This window comes from Gossypium arboreum, chromosome 8, assembly GCF_025698485.1.
Source record: "Gossypium arboreum isolate Shixiya-1 chromosome 8, ASM2569848v2, whole genome shotgun sequence".
Lineage (NCBI taxonomy): Eukaryota > Viridiplantae > Streptophyta > Magnoliopsida > Malvales > Malvaceae > Gossypium > Gossypium arboreum.
Genome location: NC_069077.1, coordinates 105,792,644 through 105,811,484, shown reverse-complemented (window position 1 = coordinate 105,811,484; position 18,841 = coordinate 105,792,644). Strand labels below are relative to the sequence as shown.

The following is an 18,841-nucleotide window of genomic DNA, read 5'->3' as shown; positions in this document are numbered from 1 at the left end:
TGTTTATATAATTTAATTTGAATATATATCATATTTATACCTTATAAATTATATAAATGTGCTTTTTCAAAAAAAATTATATAAATGTGAGGCGAATTTATAATTTGACACTCAAATTGGTTTTTGGGAAATGAAATGTTAAAAATTTTCAATCTTTTAGTTTGATTTGAAAGTTAGTTTGATAAGTTAATTGGTCTTAAAAAATTATATGTTGAGCATGGATTTTGGTTTGAAAAGCACATTTATTTATTTTTCATGAGAAAAGTGTTTTCAATGTTAGTCAAGGCTGACCAACAATCACATCATCAATCAATTTAATTTTTTAACACCGTTAACTTTTAGATTCAAAATTATTGCAGAGTAATACTTTTATCTTAATATAAAAAAAAGTGTAATAAAATAAGAAAGCAGCTATACTTCAACAACCAAAACAAATTCAAAATCTTAAATAATGTAAAATGAAATTCATGCCATAATATGCAGACCTCTTAAACGACAAACACTAAGAAATATAAGGAGGACTCTAGTCTTGGGGAGAACCTAAAATCATACTACTCATCTTTGATTCTGAAATGGAGCTAGCCCAGAGATTTTAATCATGCAAGCACTTGTATCAAACTGTTGGCTGAGAACATTTATGGCAAGTAGTGGTGACAGGTGACGACTCCTACCAGCGTTTTGAAATTTTCAATAGAGCTGCCATTGGGCTGTACAGCCTTGTAAGCAAGCTCTTTCTGGACCCCAACTTTCTGTCTCATTTTCTTGCCTTCTTCGGTGGACAATATGAAGTTCAAGGCATTGGTTGTGGCTTCCTTAGTTAGCGTTCCGCCCTCTAATCCCAGCCCAAATCCCCATATTGTCTCAACAGTTCGAGTATTCAGTTTTTGGTCACCAAAAAATGGCCTGAAAACCATGGGCACCCCTCCGCTAATACTTTCCAAGATTGAATTCCATCCACCGTGACTTACAAAAACCCCAACAGATGGGTGCTCTAATATTTTCTGCTGAGGAGCCCAGGGAACTATCTTTCCTTTGGAGCTGGTTCTTTTGGGGAACCCTGGCGGCAATTGCTTCTCAACATCTCCCCTGAAAGACCAAAGAAATGGGAAATTGCTTTCCTCCAGGACTTGAGTTAATGCTCCTATCTCGTGGGGTGGTGGTGTTATCACGCTCCCGAAGCTGATGTATACCACCGACGCTGGCTCGTGCCTCTCCAGCCAATCCAAGCAGCCGTGCCTGTCATCAATGGGGGAAGCGCTTATCAGGTTGGAGGGGCCAACGTTGAGGAACCTTTTGTATCTTGATTTAAGCATGTTCACCACTGCATTGTCCAAGTCCTCGTATGAATTTGCAGCAACTGCGGCGGCTCGTGGCAGTGTTAGTCCCATTTTATTCAACAGTACTGGCACGGAGGCATCAAAGTTCCCTCTCACTACTCCATCGGGTAAGTCAGCAACACGTATACTAGCAAACCCTTGAAGAAAATCAAGTGGTTTGTCCACAGGATCTGCAAAACATTACGATTTCAACTATTTGGTGATCAGAGAGTCAAGAAAATAGTGTACATGGTGAGATATAAATTATGAGAATATATTTCCATTCAGCTCCCAGCAATAGTTAAGGTAAAAAGAAATCTTAGGCAAAATGCTTCATCATCCCAGGCTGCAATATTTTTATGCTTATATATCAATTTAAGTGATTATTCGAAGCAACTGTCTGAATATTTTTTTTCCTTATAAAACTCATTTAACAATTTCTTTTTCAATCATCTTTTTAAAAGCTCATATTTGAAATTCATTAACTGCGTTTCTATATTTTTTCCTTAAATGTACAATGCACGAGGTCATCAAACAACTAACATAAAAAAAAAAAAATCTATAAAAGTAGTTACTTTTTTTTTGTCTCAGATTATATTTTAGTCACTTATGTTTAAAATGTTACATTTTAGTTACTTACGTTATTGTTATTGTTTTATTACGAAGTAGTCATTTTACTGTTAAACTTCATTACCTCCCTAATGACGACGGTCCTATGTGGCACTCCAAATGGATTTTAAATACCAACTTGGATGGCTTACATGATAATCCAAATTAAATTTGTTTGATTAAAAACTTATTTTATCTCAACAACTAGACATCTAAGTTGGCATTTAAAACCCATATGAATTACCACGTAGGACTGTCGTTAGGGAGGTAACAGAGTTTAAAGATACCACTTCGTAACAAAACGATAACCCAAATGACTAAAACGTAACATTTCAAACATAAATAACTAAAATGTAATCTGAGACAAACAAAAATGACTATTTTTATAGTTAAAAAAAATAATGTATTCAAAGAATTAGGGTGCACTTTAAAATTTTTACTTTTTAAATAATATATTTAAACGAGGTAACCAAATACAATCACAAGCAAGTTACTCAATATTATTTAGATTATTGATTTCAAAGGATTGATCCATGCATTTTAAAGAGGCTGGACCAATTATATATCCATTTCTCATGTTATGTTTTATATCCACTTTAAAATTTATAATATAGCCTTTTTATTGTATCTCAATGTATTATAATTACTAGAATGTATTTATATAAAATATAAAAATATTTAAATAATTAATTATTATATTTTGTATTCTCCGTTTAAAATTGAATTTACTGGGCGTAGCTGGATATAAAGATCTAGTGTGTATATGTAAAAGGCTCTTAATAATATTACTACCTTTAATTATAAACCAAAATTACATCAGCTATAGGTTTAAGTTAAATTTAAAATATATAAATGCTTACCATTGATCCCTACGTGGCGGCGAAAAAACTCGGTCTCAGCATGAGAGAAGAGAGCCCGAGGACTAGCCGTCCAAAGCGCTACCCAAGGGACTTTCAGTTCATCTGCAATATCAGCCCCAAAATAGTAAAACGCATCTGTTATCAAACAATCAATCGGCCTACCGGTTTCCGCCACAAGTTCATCTACGGCATCCTTGAAATTCTGGGGCACCGCCTGGAGGAAATAATCCACCGGCTCATGAGGGTTCCTCTTTAGGCAATACGTATAACCCTCCGGCAATCCGTCCCATACATTGAAAGGCTTTATGCTGTCATGCTTCTGATGACCTTTGGGAAACGTTGAGCTGTTTGATCGTTCCGTGCACAGGAAAGAGAACATGGCGGCCGGGAAAGCCTCCGATAGCCTACGGATGATGCTGAGAAGAGGGGCTGCATGGGTCCCGAAAGGGAAGGCCATCACTGCTATGTGCTTTGAAGCCTTCTTATACTTTTCCATTGTTTTTGTCCCTGCAAAAAGTAGATTTCCTATGTCACAGATTGAGTGAATTTATTCATATCCAAAATGGCCGAAACTAAAATTGTTTGGTTTTAAAAGAAAAATGGTGCGGTGTATACAGTACAGTACATCAACTTTCTTCTTGCATATAAATATATAAAGCAACTACTCTACAACTAATGCTCTACATTTAGTTTTATAATAATAGTTTGCTTATAGTTTTATTTATGTAACTATTTTAATTTGTATGAAAGTGTGATCTTATATTATCTTTATTCATTAAATCAGATTTTTCTTTTAATTTTTAGTTTTTCCTCTTAAAAGAATTTAAATCTAATTAAAAATGTTAGAAATTAAGAGAAAAAATTTAATTTGTCATTCTTTTATTTAAAAAATAGAAATAATATAAAACATAATTTTATATAATTTTTTTCCTAATTTTATCATTAATTGCAGTTAAAAGTATTGCACAAATGAATTTATTTTTTCAATATTTATATAAATATATGTACTATAAATAAGATATTGATAATGAATTATCGTGTTAACATAATATTTAAATATGTTACTTTTATTATTATTATTATTATTATTATTACTATTATTATTATAGAGGAGAGAAGAGATGCTAGATTTGAATTAGTGCTGTCTAGGTGCTAAAAAGGAGTTCTAATAATTTGATATTTTACTTTAAGTATAATAATAATTTTAGCTTTTATCGTTTATTTCTTTGATCACTTGTTAGAATTGTAAAACAATATCTTATATAAAACTTAATAAATCAAAATCTATCATGTTAGATCATTAAGAATAAATCAAGAACAAAACTAAATGCGAAAGCGTTCCTGAATCCATCAAAGAAGGTGGCTCTCTCTTTTTTAAAGATGGGATATTAGAAAAGTTACATATGTAGAATTTGGGGATCATAATTTTGTACTTTGACCCTAATTTCTAGCTAGCCCATCATCAATTAGAAATTAGTTACTAGAGTAGCTACACATATTTGGCCCATATTTTATTTAATAACTAAAACCTAATAAACTTTAACCAAATTAGATGACTTTTAATTTGTGCTAACCTTTTATGATAGCAAATAATAACATGTAATTACTATTATTCTTATATATATATGTGATGTCCATATTTTCAATTTATGTTGCATTGAAGTCTTTTAAGGTCTTCCTCAATAATTGTTTTCATATAAAGGATCTCGGAGTACTGAAGTACGTTTTGGATATTGAGGTTGCTCGTAGTGCTCGAGGTTTATTCTTGTGTCAACATAAGTATGCACTTGATATTATTTCTGAGGTAGGATTATTAGGAGCCAAACTAGTTGGCTCTCCGATTGAACAAAACCACATACTTGTACATGCTACTGGAGAATTAACTACAAATCTAGAATTTTATCGGCGATTGATGGGTGGTCTTATATATTTGGTTGTTTCCAAATTTAGTATAGTCTATGCATGTTTTATCTCAATTTATGCAACATCCTAAGCAGGAGCATTGGGACGTGACAATTCGAGTAGCTCCTTATTTAAAAGGTGCTGCAGGCTAGGGTATCCTCCTCCATGTAGATAGTGAGTTGTCTTTACAAGGCTTGTGTGACTTAGATTGGGCCGTGTGCCTCATCACTCGACTGTCTCTAACTGGCTAGCTCGTGTTTCTTAGGAAGTCGCCTATCTCCTAAAAAACTAAGAAGCAGCACACTGTCTCTCAATCCTCATTTGAAGCAAAGTATTATCCTATGGTCTCTGTTTTGTAATAGTCAGTCTACTTTGCATATTACTCGTAATCCTGTTAATCATAAACATAAGAAGCATATTGAGGTGGATTGTCATCTTATTTGTGATGCAATTCATGAAAGTCTTATTTCTCCTATATGTCTCCAATACAATCAACTAGCAAATATATTTACAAAGGTTTTGGGAAAGAAACGATTTGATTATTGTATTAACAAGTTGGACATTTACAATTTGCATGCTCCAACTTGAAGGAGGTATTACAGGAAGATATAAATATTATGAGATAAATTATTTTAGGAATAATTTTCTATATTATAGGAAGTAGAGGACGAATAGGAATAGTTTTATTATTTCGATTCTAAGTGCAATATCACACACATATATATATATATTCTCTTATGTTAGTGAATGATATTTACGACTTTACGCTATTATCATCAAATGATAATAAATTTTCATCTCAACCAACCAATGCTAAAGATATTTTGAAGTTCAAAAATATGCCAATTACCTTCTTTGAATATAACAAATCACGTTTAATCATGGTATTCTCGAGTCAAACTTCATTTAAAATTTAATGAGGTTATTTTCTCAACCACAATTTTTTCAAAGGGAAAGAATATAATATGGCATAATTTTGTTAACCATTATTTTCATTACTGTCAAACATGCCCCATATATATTATGGAAATTGTAATAATAAATTAATAATAATAAAGAAATAATATCTTATATAATAAACTAAGTATAATGCCATTAATTCATCCCGGTAACTCCTCCTTTCTACATATTTACTCCATACTTCAAAAAGTAAAATTTTAATTATGTTAATTTCAATTATATTTTTCTCACCGCCTTATAATTTGGGAAACAATACGCCAAAATTTTGGCTCATATTCTTACCTTTCTACTATTTCTAATTAATTTTTTTACCAAAATTCCTAATTGAGGTGTAATTTGATGAATTAAAAATTTAAATGTTGAAAATTTAAGTTTTAAAAAATTAAACATTGAATTTAAGTTATAAAACTGCTTAATATATTATTTAAAATTAATTACATAATATAATTAAATTTTTAATAAATATATATTTTAAATTATAAAAATAAATTCTACATTTATCCTTAATTTTTAAACATTTTAGTTCATTTAAAAAATCAAATTTTAAACGTAAATTTTTATAAGATAAGATAATATTAAAATAAAAAAATAAAATAGAATTAATTCAAAATATTCTTCATTAAATGATAACTAACTCTTATCTATTTATTAATTTTTATATTTTTATAAAAATTTTTATTAGATTATTTTTATTTTAGATTATCAAACATGTATAAAAAATTATATCATTTAAAATATTAATTTCTATGCTATTGTTTAATTCCAGGATCATTTTCGTTTATCCTTTTTACCAATTTTTTTTTTTTTACTAATGCATGCCTCAATTCATCCCTGATATCCCTTACATTTTGGCGCTTTTCTTTTCGTTTTACCCTTTTTTAGGCTTAAATACTCAGTTAGCCTCTCAATTTGTCACTTTTTTTTTATAGGTTTTTTTTGTCGTATTGATACTTGAAATTTTGTTCTATATTCTTTTATAACGGCATTAAATTTGATACATGTGACGCATTGATATTAAATTACATGTCAATTATGATGACATTCTTTAATTATTATTTACAAATTATAAAAGAATCTAAAATATATTTAAAATTAATTAAAAATAAAGAGGAATTACTACATTCATTTAATTAAAAATATTATTATTTTTTAATTTTCTTCTTCCCTAACAAAAGCAACTTCATTTTAACCAAAAAAAAAACAAAGAACAAAAGCACATCGTCATAATCTTCTACTCCATCTCCATCCATTTTTTCCTTCTATTATCATCATTTCAGCATCTCCCTAACAACAAAAGCTACCGAACCAGTATTATTATGAACTTTTATTTATAAAAAATAATAAAAATTTTCTTTATAAATTGTGGCTTTTGAAGGGGAGAAAGTAGCCCGTGATGGAGTTGGTTGATGGGTTGTGTGTGATGTTGCCGCCGTCGAAGTTGGCGGGGGAACCGGTTGTTTGGATGAGGAGGGTTTTGAGGTTGCCAGTGAGCGGGACATAGAGGAGGTCTGTCCAGGAGGAGGAGGTTAGGTTTTGGAAGGAGGAGAGGTGATATCAAAATCTTCCCATTTGAGGAAAAATTAGACAAAATTGAGATGGTTCTCTTCGTCTAGTCACCAAGTGCTTCATGACAAATGGATTTTTTCGAACATAAATCAAACCTAGATATTGGAAATAATAAAAGAAACTGCGATACCTTTTAGATTCGTGAGATTTCCGAATGCAACATGAGATTTTCCAGTCAAGGAGTTACAATGAATTAATGTGGTTTAATTTTGTTTTAATAGAAATCTGGGCTTGATTTCTTTAAAAATGATAATAATAAGATAAAAAAAAATCAATAAGTGGATTTAGACTTAGGGTCATTCACTTAAGCTTGAAGCTTACTAAAAAAAAATGAAAGGGTTTGAGTAAAAATATAAGCTCGAAAAATTAGCTTACATAATAAAAAATAAGACTATTCTAAATGGATTGGGCTTCGGGTAGGATTTTTTTGACCTAGGCTCGGTCTAAAATTCTGCTCAAGCCTGGCCTAAATTAAAAATATTAAACTCGAGTTCGACCCAGTCCACCAGTATTAATTTTTTTAGACTATTTTTATATAAAAACAAATTTAAAAATATAATAAATCAATACACTAAATACATTAAAATGAATGTTTCCCCAACAAATTGATCAGGCCTAGAAAACGAGCTTAACATTTTGCATTAGCTTGACTCGAATTGTAACGGCCCAAAAATTAGTGGTGTCGGGAAATGCAATTTTGGAACCCCATTTCCGTAAACTGAGTACATATTTACGAAGCTATTATACAAGTGAATTGAATTTTGGATAAGTAATTTAGTTGAAGTTGTGTTTAATTAGTATCCAGGGACTAAATAGTAAAGTCTAGTCATTATAGGTTTTTAATTAAAAAAATAACTTGAGGACCTAAATTACAATTAACTAAATGTCTAAAATTGTAATTATAGCATGATAGAATTCATGATAGGGGACGGTGGTGTAATGGATGGTTAATAAATCAAATGATTAAAATTAACTAAATTAAAGTTAACTACAAGTTAAACCTTGTATAAAAGACAATCAATGAAATTTTGTCATAATTTCTTTTGCACAAACCGAACAAGAACGAAGAAGAGAAGGGGGACTTCCTTTAGGGTTAAGCAGCTTTAAGATTCAAGTAAGTCTTTAGTTTTTTTTTTTTTTTTAATTTTTATGTTTTTAAGATCATGGAGCTTAATCTAGCTAGTTCATGTATCAATTTGTAAAACTGCTAAAGTTTTGAAAGTTGTCATAGTTGAGAATTGAAAGTTTTAGGTATTAAATTGATAGATTTTAAGCTTAGATGTGAAAAAAGACTAAATTGTGAAGTTATTAATAGTTTCGTATATTAGGAACTAAACTAAATAAAATGAAAAATTGGCAAGAGAAATAAGAAATAGGAGGTCTCTAATAGACAATAGCAAAATCGAATTTCAATTTGGAGTTTTAGATTGAAAGTTATGTTAGTCTTAGTTTTAGTGACTAAACTAAATAAATTGCAAAGTTTGTATAAAATGACAATTGATTGTGAATTTGGTTTAATATTGATTGTAACAGCCCGATTTAGACCCTAATCGGAACAGTGGTTTCGGGACCACGAATCCAAGTCAGAAAATAATTTTTAAATTAATTTTCATGTTTATTTTGTGTGAATTTATATCTGTGAAATTTTCGTGATTTAATTTTGTCGTTTAGGTGTCTGATTAAATAAAAGGACTTAATCGCATAAATTAAAAACTTGATAGTTTAAAAGCATGCGGGCCAAATTGTTAGTGACTTAACATGGGTAATTGGAAATTTTGTGTATTTTGTGTTTTGTGAAATAGGGACTAAATTGTAAAAATTATAAATGTTAGGGGAAAATGGTAATTTGCCTATTTATGTGTTTTGGACTAAATTGAATGAAAATATGTTTGAATGAGCTTAATTTGAATATTTTTAGATCAAGAACTAAAGAAATCGAATTTGGATCGGGGAAAAACGAAAGTTGTCGACTAGCCGCCCGATTCTGTTTTGTACCGTCCGAGGTAAGTTTATAAGCAAATAGACGTGTTTATTTGGAAATTTAATGTTATAATTTTATGCTGTTATGAAATATTAGAATTTAAATATGTTATGACCGAACGTGATTAAATTTGGCTACTACACTTTCGAGTTCGATTCGACCGAGTTACGACGTCCGAAAGCCTCAAATGAACCTTAGGAATAGTTAGGATACATATGTCATGACATAGGATTCTGATATATGTGTGCAGGTAAGACCATGGCATCGATATGTGGTTCCGATATGTGTTTACGAGTAAGACCTTGTCTGGGACAGTGGCATCGATTTGTGGCTACATGTAAGACCATGTCTGGGACGTTGGTATTGTACGATTTGTGTGATTATCCAAGTGTCCTATCCAATTCCGAATGGTTCATTGGGCAAGGGTAAATCTTGATCGAATGTGTAAAATGAGCTAAAAGGCAAAGTATGATTTAGCTTGTTAGCTATCAATAATAAGGTATGTATGTGACTTGATCATTGATAAATTATATGTGATGTAAGGTTAAATATATATATGAATTAAATAAGTGTATTCGGCTTTGTACAAATGGTAAGTATATTATGGAATTGATTTTTGGTTATGCATATATAAGTAATCATAAATAATTGGTCTCATAAGAGTTATATGTACATAATATTGAATTAAGGTTCTTGGACTTTTATAATTGTGCAGTGGTTGATTAATTATGACATTTTGGCTTTTGAAAATTGAGCAGTGGTTTTATTACTTAACTTGTGAATATCCGTCTAAGGTAATAAATATATGTGGTTGGTATATTATTATTGAATATATACGTTGAGAGTAAGGTTGTTAATGATATTGAAATTTGGTTAAATTAAATTAAATTAATTATATTATCAGCTAGTTTAATTTTTTATGACTTACTAAGTTTTAGTAGCTTACTGTGTGTATATTTGTCTTTATTTTATAGATTTGGAGTCAAGTTACAAGCTCGGGTACTGTCAGCCAAGCTCATCACACTATCCACTATTTTGGTACCTTATGGCTAAACTTAAATTATGGCATGTATAGTTTGATTTTGGGATTAATTATTTTGAATGTGTTTGTATATTAGTCATGTGAAAATGGCTTGCTATTTATGTTTAAGTTTGACTTTATGTGGGTTTTGTTATAATGTCTTATGGTCTTGGTTTTTGATAATTTTGGTTGTATTTTTGGATTGTGGTTTGAGCTCACTTTTGCTTAAACACTATATGCTATGCAAGAATAATTCACATGATAGACGCTATATGTGTTAGTAATGGTTTGACAATGGTTGGTAAACTTAAAATGGATGGTGTAATGATCATTGTGTGTATGCATTTTCGTAGCATGATAAATTGATTTGGTCAAGGTTTTGAACAGGTAAGACATACATAAATTAGTTTGAAACTAACTCAATAATATATTGGTATATTCGGTTATAAGATGCATTGAATAAGAAAATTTTGGTTTATTTGTGGCTTGGCATTGATTCTATGAATATTTTTGTATATGATAATTTGACTTGATATATTTGATATAAAGTATGTAACAATTACGTTCTGTATATGTCTATATGCGTGATTAATATTTTGAAATTTCAGGAATAATCTCTTTTAGTTATTAAGTATTTTTGATTAACTAGTTGAAATTAACTAGTTGAACTATGCATGCTTGTTTTTGGATGGGTATAAGCTGTTTATATTCGGTTGTGGAAGCTAATCAATGTCTTGATCTAATAATGACAAGTTGAGATTATTATATGAAATCATTAATTTATATTGTATCATCTTTTGGTAAATGTAATTAATATAGGTAATTATAGTAAATTTGCATCCAACTGTAGCATATTAAATGTTGTAATATTATATTATAGAATAAGTATAATGATTTGGGCAATTGAAGTATATATATTTATAAGTCAATTGATTTGAACCGTGAATGAGTAATAGTTAAAATCAAATTTGGTTTAGTTAAATGCATGAAAGAATGACTAGATGAATAATGGCATATAAAATAATAAATTATAATAATTATATGTGTTGGTGTGGTGAATAAGTGTTTAGCTTAATATTAAATGTATGCCGAATTTGATACGATTTTATAAAAAAAATAGTGGTACATTTGTGTAATGTAATTGTATATGGTTACAGTGTGCTTTAAGTGCAATGGGGTCTGTATATCTACATGTATTATGAGTTTGAATTAAAAGTATATTCAGCTCTTTAGTACTAGTAATTAAATAGACTATGAAATTATTTAATGATTGTTTATATATATTTTTAGTTATTATAAGTGTGTGTGTACGTGATTATCTGAAAATGTGTTTTTGACTGGTGATACCCTGTAACCCTAATTCGGCGACGGATAAGGGTTAGGGGTGTTACATTGATGGTGTTTTATGTTTATATTAATCTATAGCTAATGTTGATTCGGATTCCTCAAGAGGAAAAGAAAAAGCTAAAGTCGTTGACAAATAACTCGAAATTTTCTATGATTTGGGAACTATTTAATTGTTGCATGTATACATCATTTTTCACTACATGGAACTAGAGGTGAGTGTTAATGGCCTTGTAACACCCTCCGCCCAACCTATCCTCCGAATTCGGGTATGAAGCGTCACAAATGACGTATACTTTATTTTTGCTAACTTAGCTATTATAAATAGACTAAAGTAATTTAATCTAATAAATAAATCAATCATATGAGTTCTTACAACTAAGGCCTTAGTCACTAATTGTTTAAACCCTCACGAATTTTGTCTCAAATCTAACTGTATATAGAGAATTTCCTAACAATTAGCTAAAGACTATCTGTGTAACACCCCGTGCCCGAGACCGTTGCCGGAGTCAAACGCGAGGTGCTAACCGACTTAATTCATTTACTCTCACAGTCCATTTAAAAATTTTCCAGACGACTGGCTAACTGCGTCACTGTCACCTTAAAAATCATAACTTAAGTTCCACAACTCGAAAATCAGTTTCATAATTTTTCCCCGAAACTAGACTCATATATCCATCTACAGATTTTTTTCTAGAATTTTTGGTCAGGCCAATTAGTACAGTTTATTAGTTAAAGTCTCCCCTGTTACAGGGTGCGACTACACTGACCTTCATGCATTACGACTTGGATATCTCCCTGTACAGGGCTTCAATACTGATGCCGTTTGTTTCTACAGAAACTAGACTCGAAAAGGAATCTGTAAATATATGGCATGACTTCTAATTATCTCTGGTCAATTTATAATGAATTTCCAAAGTCGGAACAGGGACTCCAGAAACCGTTCTGGCCCTGTCTCACGAAAACTTAAATATCTCTTAACATACTGTTCATATGATCTTTTCGTTACTCTCCTATGAAAATAGACTCGTCAAGGTTCGTTTACATAATTTATTAACTATTTAATTCCATTCCTACTATTTTTAGTGATTTTTCATATCCACGTCACTGCAGCTGTCAGCATCTGTCTTTAAGGTAGGCTTTACCTATTTCATAGTTTCCATGATTCAACTAGCCCTTTAACATAAATAGCACAAAATATGATCATGACTAACCATCCCAATGGCTAATCGTTTTCAAACATTTCCATACCTCTTAATGAACAACATACAATGATTATAATACCATGCCCAAAGTATACTTAAGCCATTTTCGCATGGCTATCCAAATTTACACAAAACAGAAAGGTACATGACCTACAACAAAAGGGTAGTCCTATACATGCCATTTCAAAGTTCAACCAAAAATATACCAAAAGGAGCTTTGATAGTGTGGGCGACTTCGACTTCAACAATCCCGAGTCCGATAGCTGGCAAACCAAAATCTATAAAACAGAAAATCAAAGAAAACGGAGTAAGCATTTAATGCTTAGTAAGTTTGAGCCATGAATTTAAACACAACCAAAGTATAGCATTCATGTAGCTAACAGATAATTTCATATGTACAAATTCTCAATATCATACTTACTTCACATTACCAACCCTTATATTCATACACAAAGATCAACTTAGCCAAAGGTCGGTAGCTCATTTATCAACTGAGCGAATACTTATTTGTAAGAGCTCAACTAATTCAAGCACATACGAAACATACCTCATTGTTGGGATTTCACAAGCGTATTAACTGAAATTTTTACAGCAAGTTCATTCATTCCCGAATCACGTACCTTCAGAGTTTAACCGGATATAGCTACTCGTTCAAATGCCTTCGGGACATAGCCCGGTTATAGTAACTCGCATAAATGCCTTCGGGACTTAACCCGGATTTAGTAACTCGCATAAATGCCTTCGGATCTTAGTCCAGATTTAGTAACTCGCACGAATGCCTTCGGATCTTAGTCCAGATATAGTCACTTAGCACAAAGCCTTCGGGACTTAGCCCGGACATCATTCAAATAACCATGCACATTTATCAATAAATCATGACACATTCGTATTTCATTTTCATTAGCAAAACTCAAACACAAGGCACTTTTCACACTTGCAATTTCGGCTCAATAGCCACACACAAAGAGCATGATTTTGATTTGCTTAAAACATGATCTAATCAAATCATAATCTAAGTTCTATTACTCAAAAACTTACCTCGGATGTTGTCGAACGGCTTCAATGGCTATTCGATCACTTTTTCCTTTCCCTTATCCAACTGTGGTCCCCTAAGCTCTTGAGCTAATTCAAACAAATTTAACTTATTAAAGTCTCATTTTGCTAGCTTATGGCCGAATATGACGAGGAGTTTGATAGGTCATATGGCCACCTTTTAGCTCAAATACACAATGATCATACACATTTTTAATCACATCAAGCAATTTAATACAATTCATTCGAACATCAAAGAGAAGCTCAAGGTACTTAGCCCATATATACATTAGACATTAGAGTCACATATGTGCGAAATCACGAATCAATTCAACATACTAGCTAATATTTCCCTTAGCGAATTTTCTAAGTCAAGCTAAAGCCATCAATAGGCTACCTATGGCCGAACATACACATCAACTCATGGACTCATTCATGTGGCAGAACATACACATCTATGCTAAGGCCGATTTCAACACTTAATACATTCTACAAGTATGGTCACTTGTATTGACTAAACACCATTTGTTTCAAGTTCAAAACTTGGCTAATACACATATATACACCATTAAAGCATCCTCCCCCTTTCCATTAATTCAACACATGCATTACCCATAATATACAAAATTATATTTGGCCTTAGCACACAACTTGCTAGCCGATTCTTCTCCATCTAGCAACTAATGCACATACGAGCTCATTTGTTAGACTTTACTTCATCTAACAACAACCTTATTTCTCTTCTATTTCCTACCATGGCCGAATGCATCACAACACCTTACCATTTCAATTTTGGTCATGGTTGAACAAGGAACTTAATGTCTCACTCAAGGATGCTAAAAGGAGATTCAAGAGTTATCAATCCACCATCACATGCATCATTACAAGCTTCACTTTTAGCATGCACAAATCCACCTTAGCCGAATATCATCTCCATGACATAGTAATGATTTGAACAATGGGCTAGTTAGAACTCAAGCTAACAAAAAAAAAAAAACATGCATGAATCTCATGGCACAACATCAAACTTACCTTCACCTAGCTACAAGCATGGCCGAATCTCTTCAACATTTCCTCCCTTCTTTCTTTTGAATTTTCGGTCAAGAAAAACCAAAGAACACAACTTGTTTTTCTCTCTTCCTTAGAACATTCGGCCAAGAGCTATGAAGAAAGATGGACACTTTTTTTTGTTTTCTCTTACACTCACGGCAATGGAGGGGGGCAACCACACATTTTTTTTTTTTTTTTCCATTTCTTTATTACCCATACTCATTATTCTATTGTTCCTAACATACATCACTACATAACATGTTTGTGACATGTTTCCACTCATAGCATGGCCGGCCATTAGCTCAAATATTGGGCAATTTGACATGCAAACCCACCATTTTTTATAACATGCATTATTAGGCCACTTTACATTTGCCTAGCACATTTCTAAATTTTCTCACATAAGTCCTATGTACTCCATTCACATGCAATTAACTAAATCGAAGCTTAAAAATTTTCACACATTCATAATCACATATTTTAGACAATAAATATCATGCTCAAATAATTTGGTGACTCGGTTTAGCGGTCTCGAATCCGCTTCCCGACTAGGGTCACTTTAGGGCTGTCACAATCTGCCCTAAAGATCCAGATTCTAAGTATGCTATTTGGCTTCTCTGAATATAAAACTTGAGGCAAAACTTCCAATGTGCATGACTGGATCCAACAACGATCCCTGCTCTTAGCAACATTTGGCTTAGCCCTTCTTCCGAGTCCTCAATCAACCTTGCAAGTGCTGCGAACATAAGCCAACAACTGATAAGTTCGATTGAACTTAGTAAGTTCTTTCGCTGCATCATATATAAACCCCTTCACATGAGGGTAAACAATCAAAATAACTAAACATAAATACTCTCTGCTCAACCAAGGTGAGCATTCTTTATCGGGGTGACGAACTTCACCCGATCTTCCATGCCTTATTGCTTCACTTGGCCATATCCTAAGTACTTCGCCATATTAGCTAAACCTATCCTTACCTCTTATCTTTCCTTTCTTTCACTTTTCCCCTTACACAAAGTGTTCGTTGTGTTGGAAAAATCTCAGTTTGAAAATGATTTTCTTGCATATCAAAAAATTAAAAATTTTGAAAATCGACCTGGTTTATTATATTTATAGCAGTAAACCTTAACCAAATTGGTACCTGTGTTTTTGGCTTAGGGAACGTTCGTTGTTCTTGGCTTTCAACCAAATGGTCTTCTTCGCTATTCTCATGCCACGAACTACTTCGAGTGTGGGCTTGAACCAATTGAACCGAAACATAGAACTAGAAAAGTTCTCTTCTTTTGGGGTGAAAACGAAAATTTTCTCTTATTAATAGAAACCAGTAGAATTGTTATTACGGAAAAATATATGTAATAGTTGAAAATAAGTTCTCTCTATTTTTTGGCAGAATAAAAATCTCTCAAAGTAGTTTAATAGCTCTAGCGGTGTGATCTACTTATAGGAAGAGAAGATAAAACCCTTGTTGAGTTCTAGTGGTTTATTCCTACAAAGGTTGCCGACCCCTTAATATCCATGATGGGTTTTTAGGCCTCTTTCACATCGAGTCCAATTATGAGTACTTCCTGGGCTTTTTTGACCCAGTACTCTGTAATGTGATCTAACCAGATTCAGTTTTTCTATTTCCTAAAATAAACTTTAATATTAATATATAAAAATAATTTTCTCATTCCTATTTTACCTACAGCAAAATTTTTGATGATTTTGCCTCTAGTAAAATTTCGAGAAATTATGTTCAATATTTCGCAATTCAACATGTGCGCTATGATCGAATGATTTATTTTCATTTTCAGACTTCAAAACATTCCAAAAACATAAAATCATTATTCATATCATTTTTAAGTAATCCATATAGGATTGAAAATGAATAATTTTTATTTTTATTTCCATTTTTTACAACCTACATTCATTTCCAAATGATTCCATTTCTCAATTTTGGAGAAAACCATAATCATTCTTACATGTTTCCTATTTCTCTTTTCCAATTCATTTCGTTAATTTCTATTCAAACACGCAATTCATTTCTAGTTTGAATGAGCTAGCGAAGGATTCGATTGAACATATGTAGTTGAGACTCAAATGATTTAAAATAAAGTTTTGACTTTTCGCCTATTAATTGATTTATAATTAAGTTTTGACTTTTTGCCTATTAATTATAAACTTAGTTAGTCACAAAGTCATTCAACAATAGTATCGTGACTGAGCTCTCCCCAGCGACATACCGTTACGAAAGCAGCTACTCAATGCTCATCCAATGACCTTGTCATAAGTGTGTTACCCTCATAGGATATCCTTGATCTCTTTGGGATAATATTTGTTCTTCCAATATGATCCTATTTTATCTCATAGTGACCATTACATATTCCTTCATGAAAAGTCAATCATTATCAAACAGTGATCAAGCCATCCATCACAAAGATGAATGACCTGTGGCCACTTTTACTTTTCATCAACTATGTAAGGCCATGAGAGGATATCATTTCCCATGTTTTAGGCTATGAATTTCATTGTTTTGAATGACACTACATACTATAAAAGTCGTACACATAACATACTGGCTTTCGGTTCCTTATCTATTGTACTCAGGCTTTTGCTTATATCAAAGTGTATGATCATGCATACATAGTCCACAATCCACTTATGATTTAGGTATGCCACACGATGAACGTCACAAGTGAATAAATCTATAAATAGATTCATGATCTATTCTGCTTGGTTCCTATCCGATGTATTGTTAGTTAGTCAGTCACATCTATATCTATCTTCTTGGAGTTATTTACTCTGATGCCCAGGACAAGGCATCTTCCAATTGGACTTGATAGACGACATACTAGTCTTTTAATTTGTTTGCTCATTTTTGGTTAAACTAAGGACATGTTTAGGTTGGTCTACTAATACAAGTTGTCTTTCTATACTATGATCCAACCATGTAATATAGTTTAGTATTAGTTAAACATTTAGACAATCAATGAGCAACATTTGCTTTCATTTTACTTTGTGTGCAAAACCATGTGAGGGAAATTATACAAAGTATATTAATTTAATTAATGAATTTATTAAAAAATCTGTTAAAAAAAATTACAAGTGTATATTGATGAAAATACTACACTTAGGGCACTGTATACAACATGTCCTCTATCTAACTTGGCTGTGTGCCTGTTTTCCCCTATTGTACCTTTATGGTAGCTCTATTTTGTCTTTCCACCCAATGATCCATAAGCCTTACCTATCTTGGTGGACTTTCATGATCGGACTAGTCATTGGCGGACTCTATCTTTCCATACACTAGTCCCAAAGGACTTGTTGATGTTTCCATAACATGCTAACCTTTAGCAGGTCTCAGCCCTCTGGAAAACCCATAGTTTATCGGTCCTGCAATATGCAATTTTTCCATATTACTTACTTATTTCCTTCCTATAGAGTTACCTTTTCTGCGATATACCCGCACTAGACTTTCCTCAATGAGGAATAGTCTGAACAGACATTCTGTCCCTTGGACAGAACCTTTATCCTCGGAATACATTCTCTAATATCCCTATGAGATACGCTTCTCACGTACAACTTCATTGAGCTCTCCTTGATGGCTCTTCATTTCGTATCTTTGCTTGCGATCCTTGGATAATTTTTCCTATTGTATTTCCATTATTAGGCGAGCTCTCGCATAACTTATCTTTTCCCATCACTCATGGGGATTCGTTCATGCCTTGTTGGCTTTCATTACTTTTGGCGAATTCCTCAAAGTTCTCTTGCCACTACTCGTACTTTCTTTTAACTCTTTTCCCTATTGCAAAGTTTCTCATACTAGTTGTATTGACTTATACCCTACACTCGAGGTCCAGGTTTTCTTTTAGTGTGTGTGTCTTGGAAGACTTTACAGGGTGTGGTAGCCAAACTATGGATTTATACCCTTCATAGCTATATTTTTCCTCTTGTCCCAGCAAACTTACCGGTATTTACTATCCTTGTGGACTTACCTCGTGTTTATTGTCCCAGAG

General features: G+C 32.2%; 1 protein-coding gene across 1 annotated transcript; it reads right to left on the bottom strand.

Moving 5' to 3' along the window:
* Positions 1-635: 635 nt before the first annotated feature.
* LOC108485064 (flavonoid 3-O-glucosyltransferase-like) lies at positions 636-3,338 on the bottom strand. Its single transcript, XM_017788925.2, has 2 exons — positions 2,786-3,338; positions 636-1,507 (listed from the first exon to the last, which is right to left on the bottom strand). The coding sequence occupies exons 1-2, from the start codon at positions 3,279-3,281 to the stop codon at positions 636-638; spliced, it is 1,368 nt and encodes a 455-aa protein (XP_017644414.1). The 5' UTR covers positions 3,282-3,338.
* Between the last annotated feature and the right edge of the window lie 15,503 nt (positions 3,339-18,841).

Excerpts from the sequence above, each read along its gene's own strand:
- LOC108485064 (XM_017788925.2), bottom strand. The coding sequence starts at position 3,281 with ATGGAAAAGTATAAGAAGGCTTCAAAGCACATAGCAGTGATGGCCTTC. Across the intron at positions 1,508-2,785 it reads CCGCCACGTAGGGATCAATG|ATCCTGTGGACAAACCACTT; the intron begins GTAAGCATTTAT and ends AATGTTTTGCAG.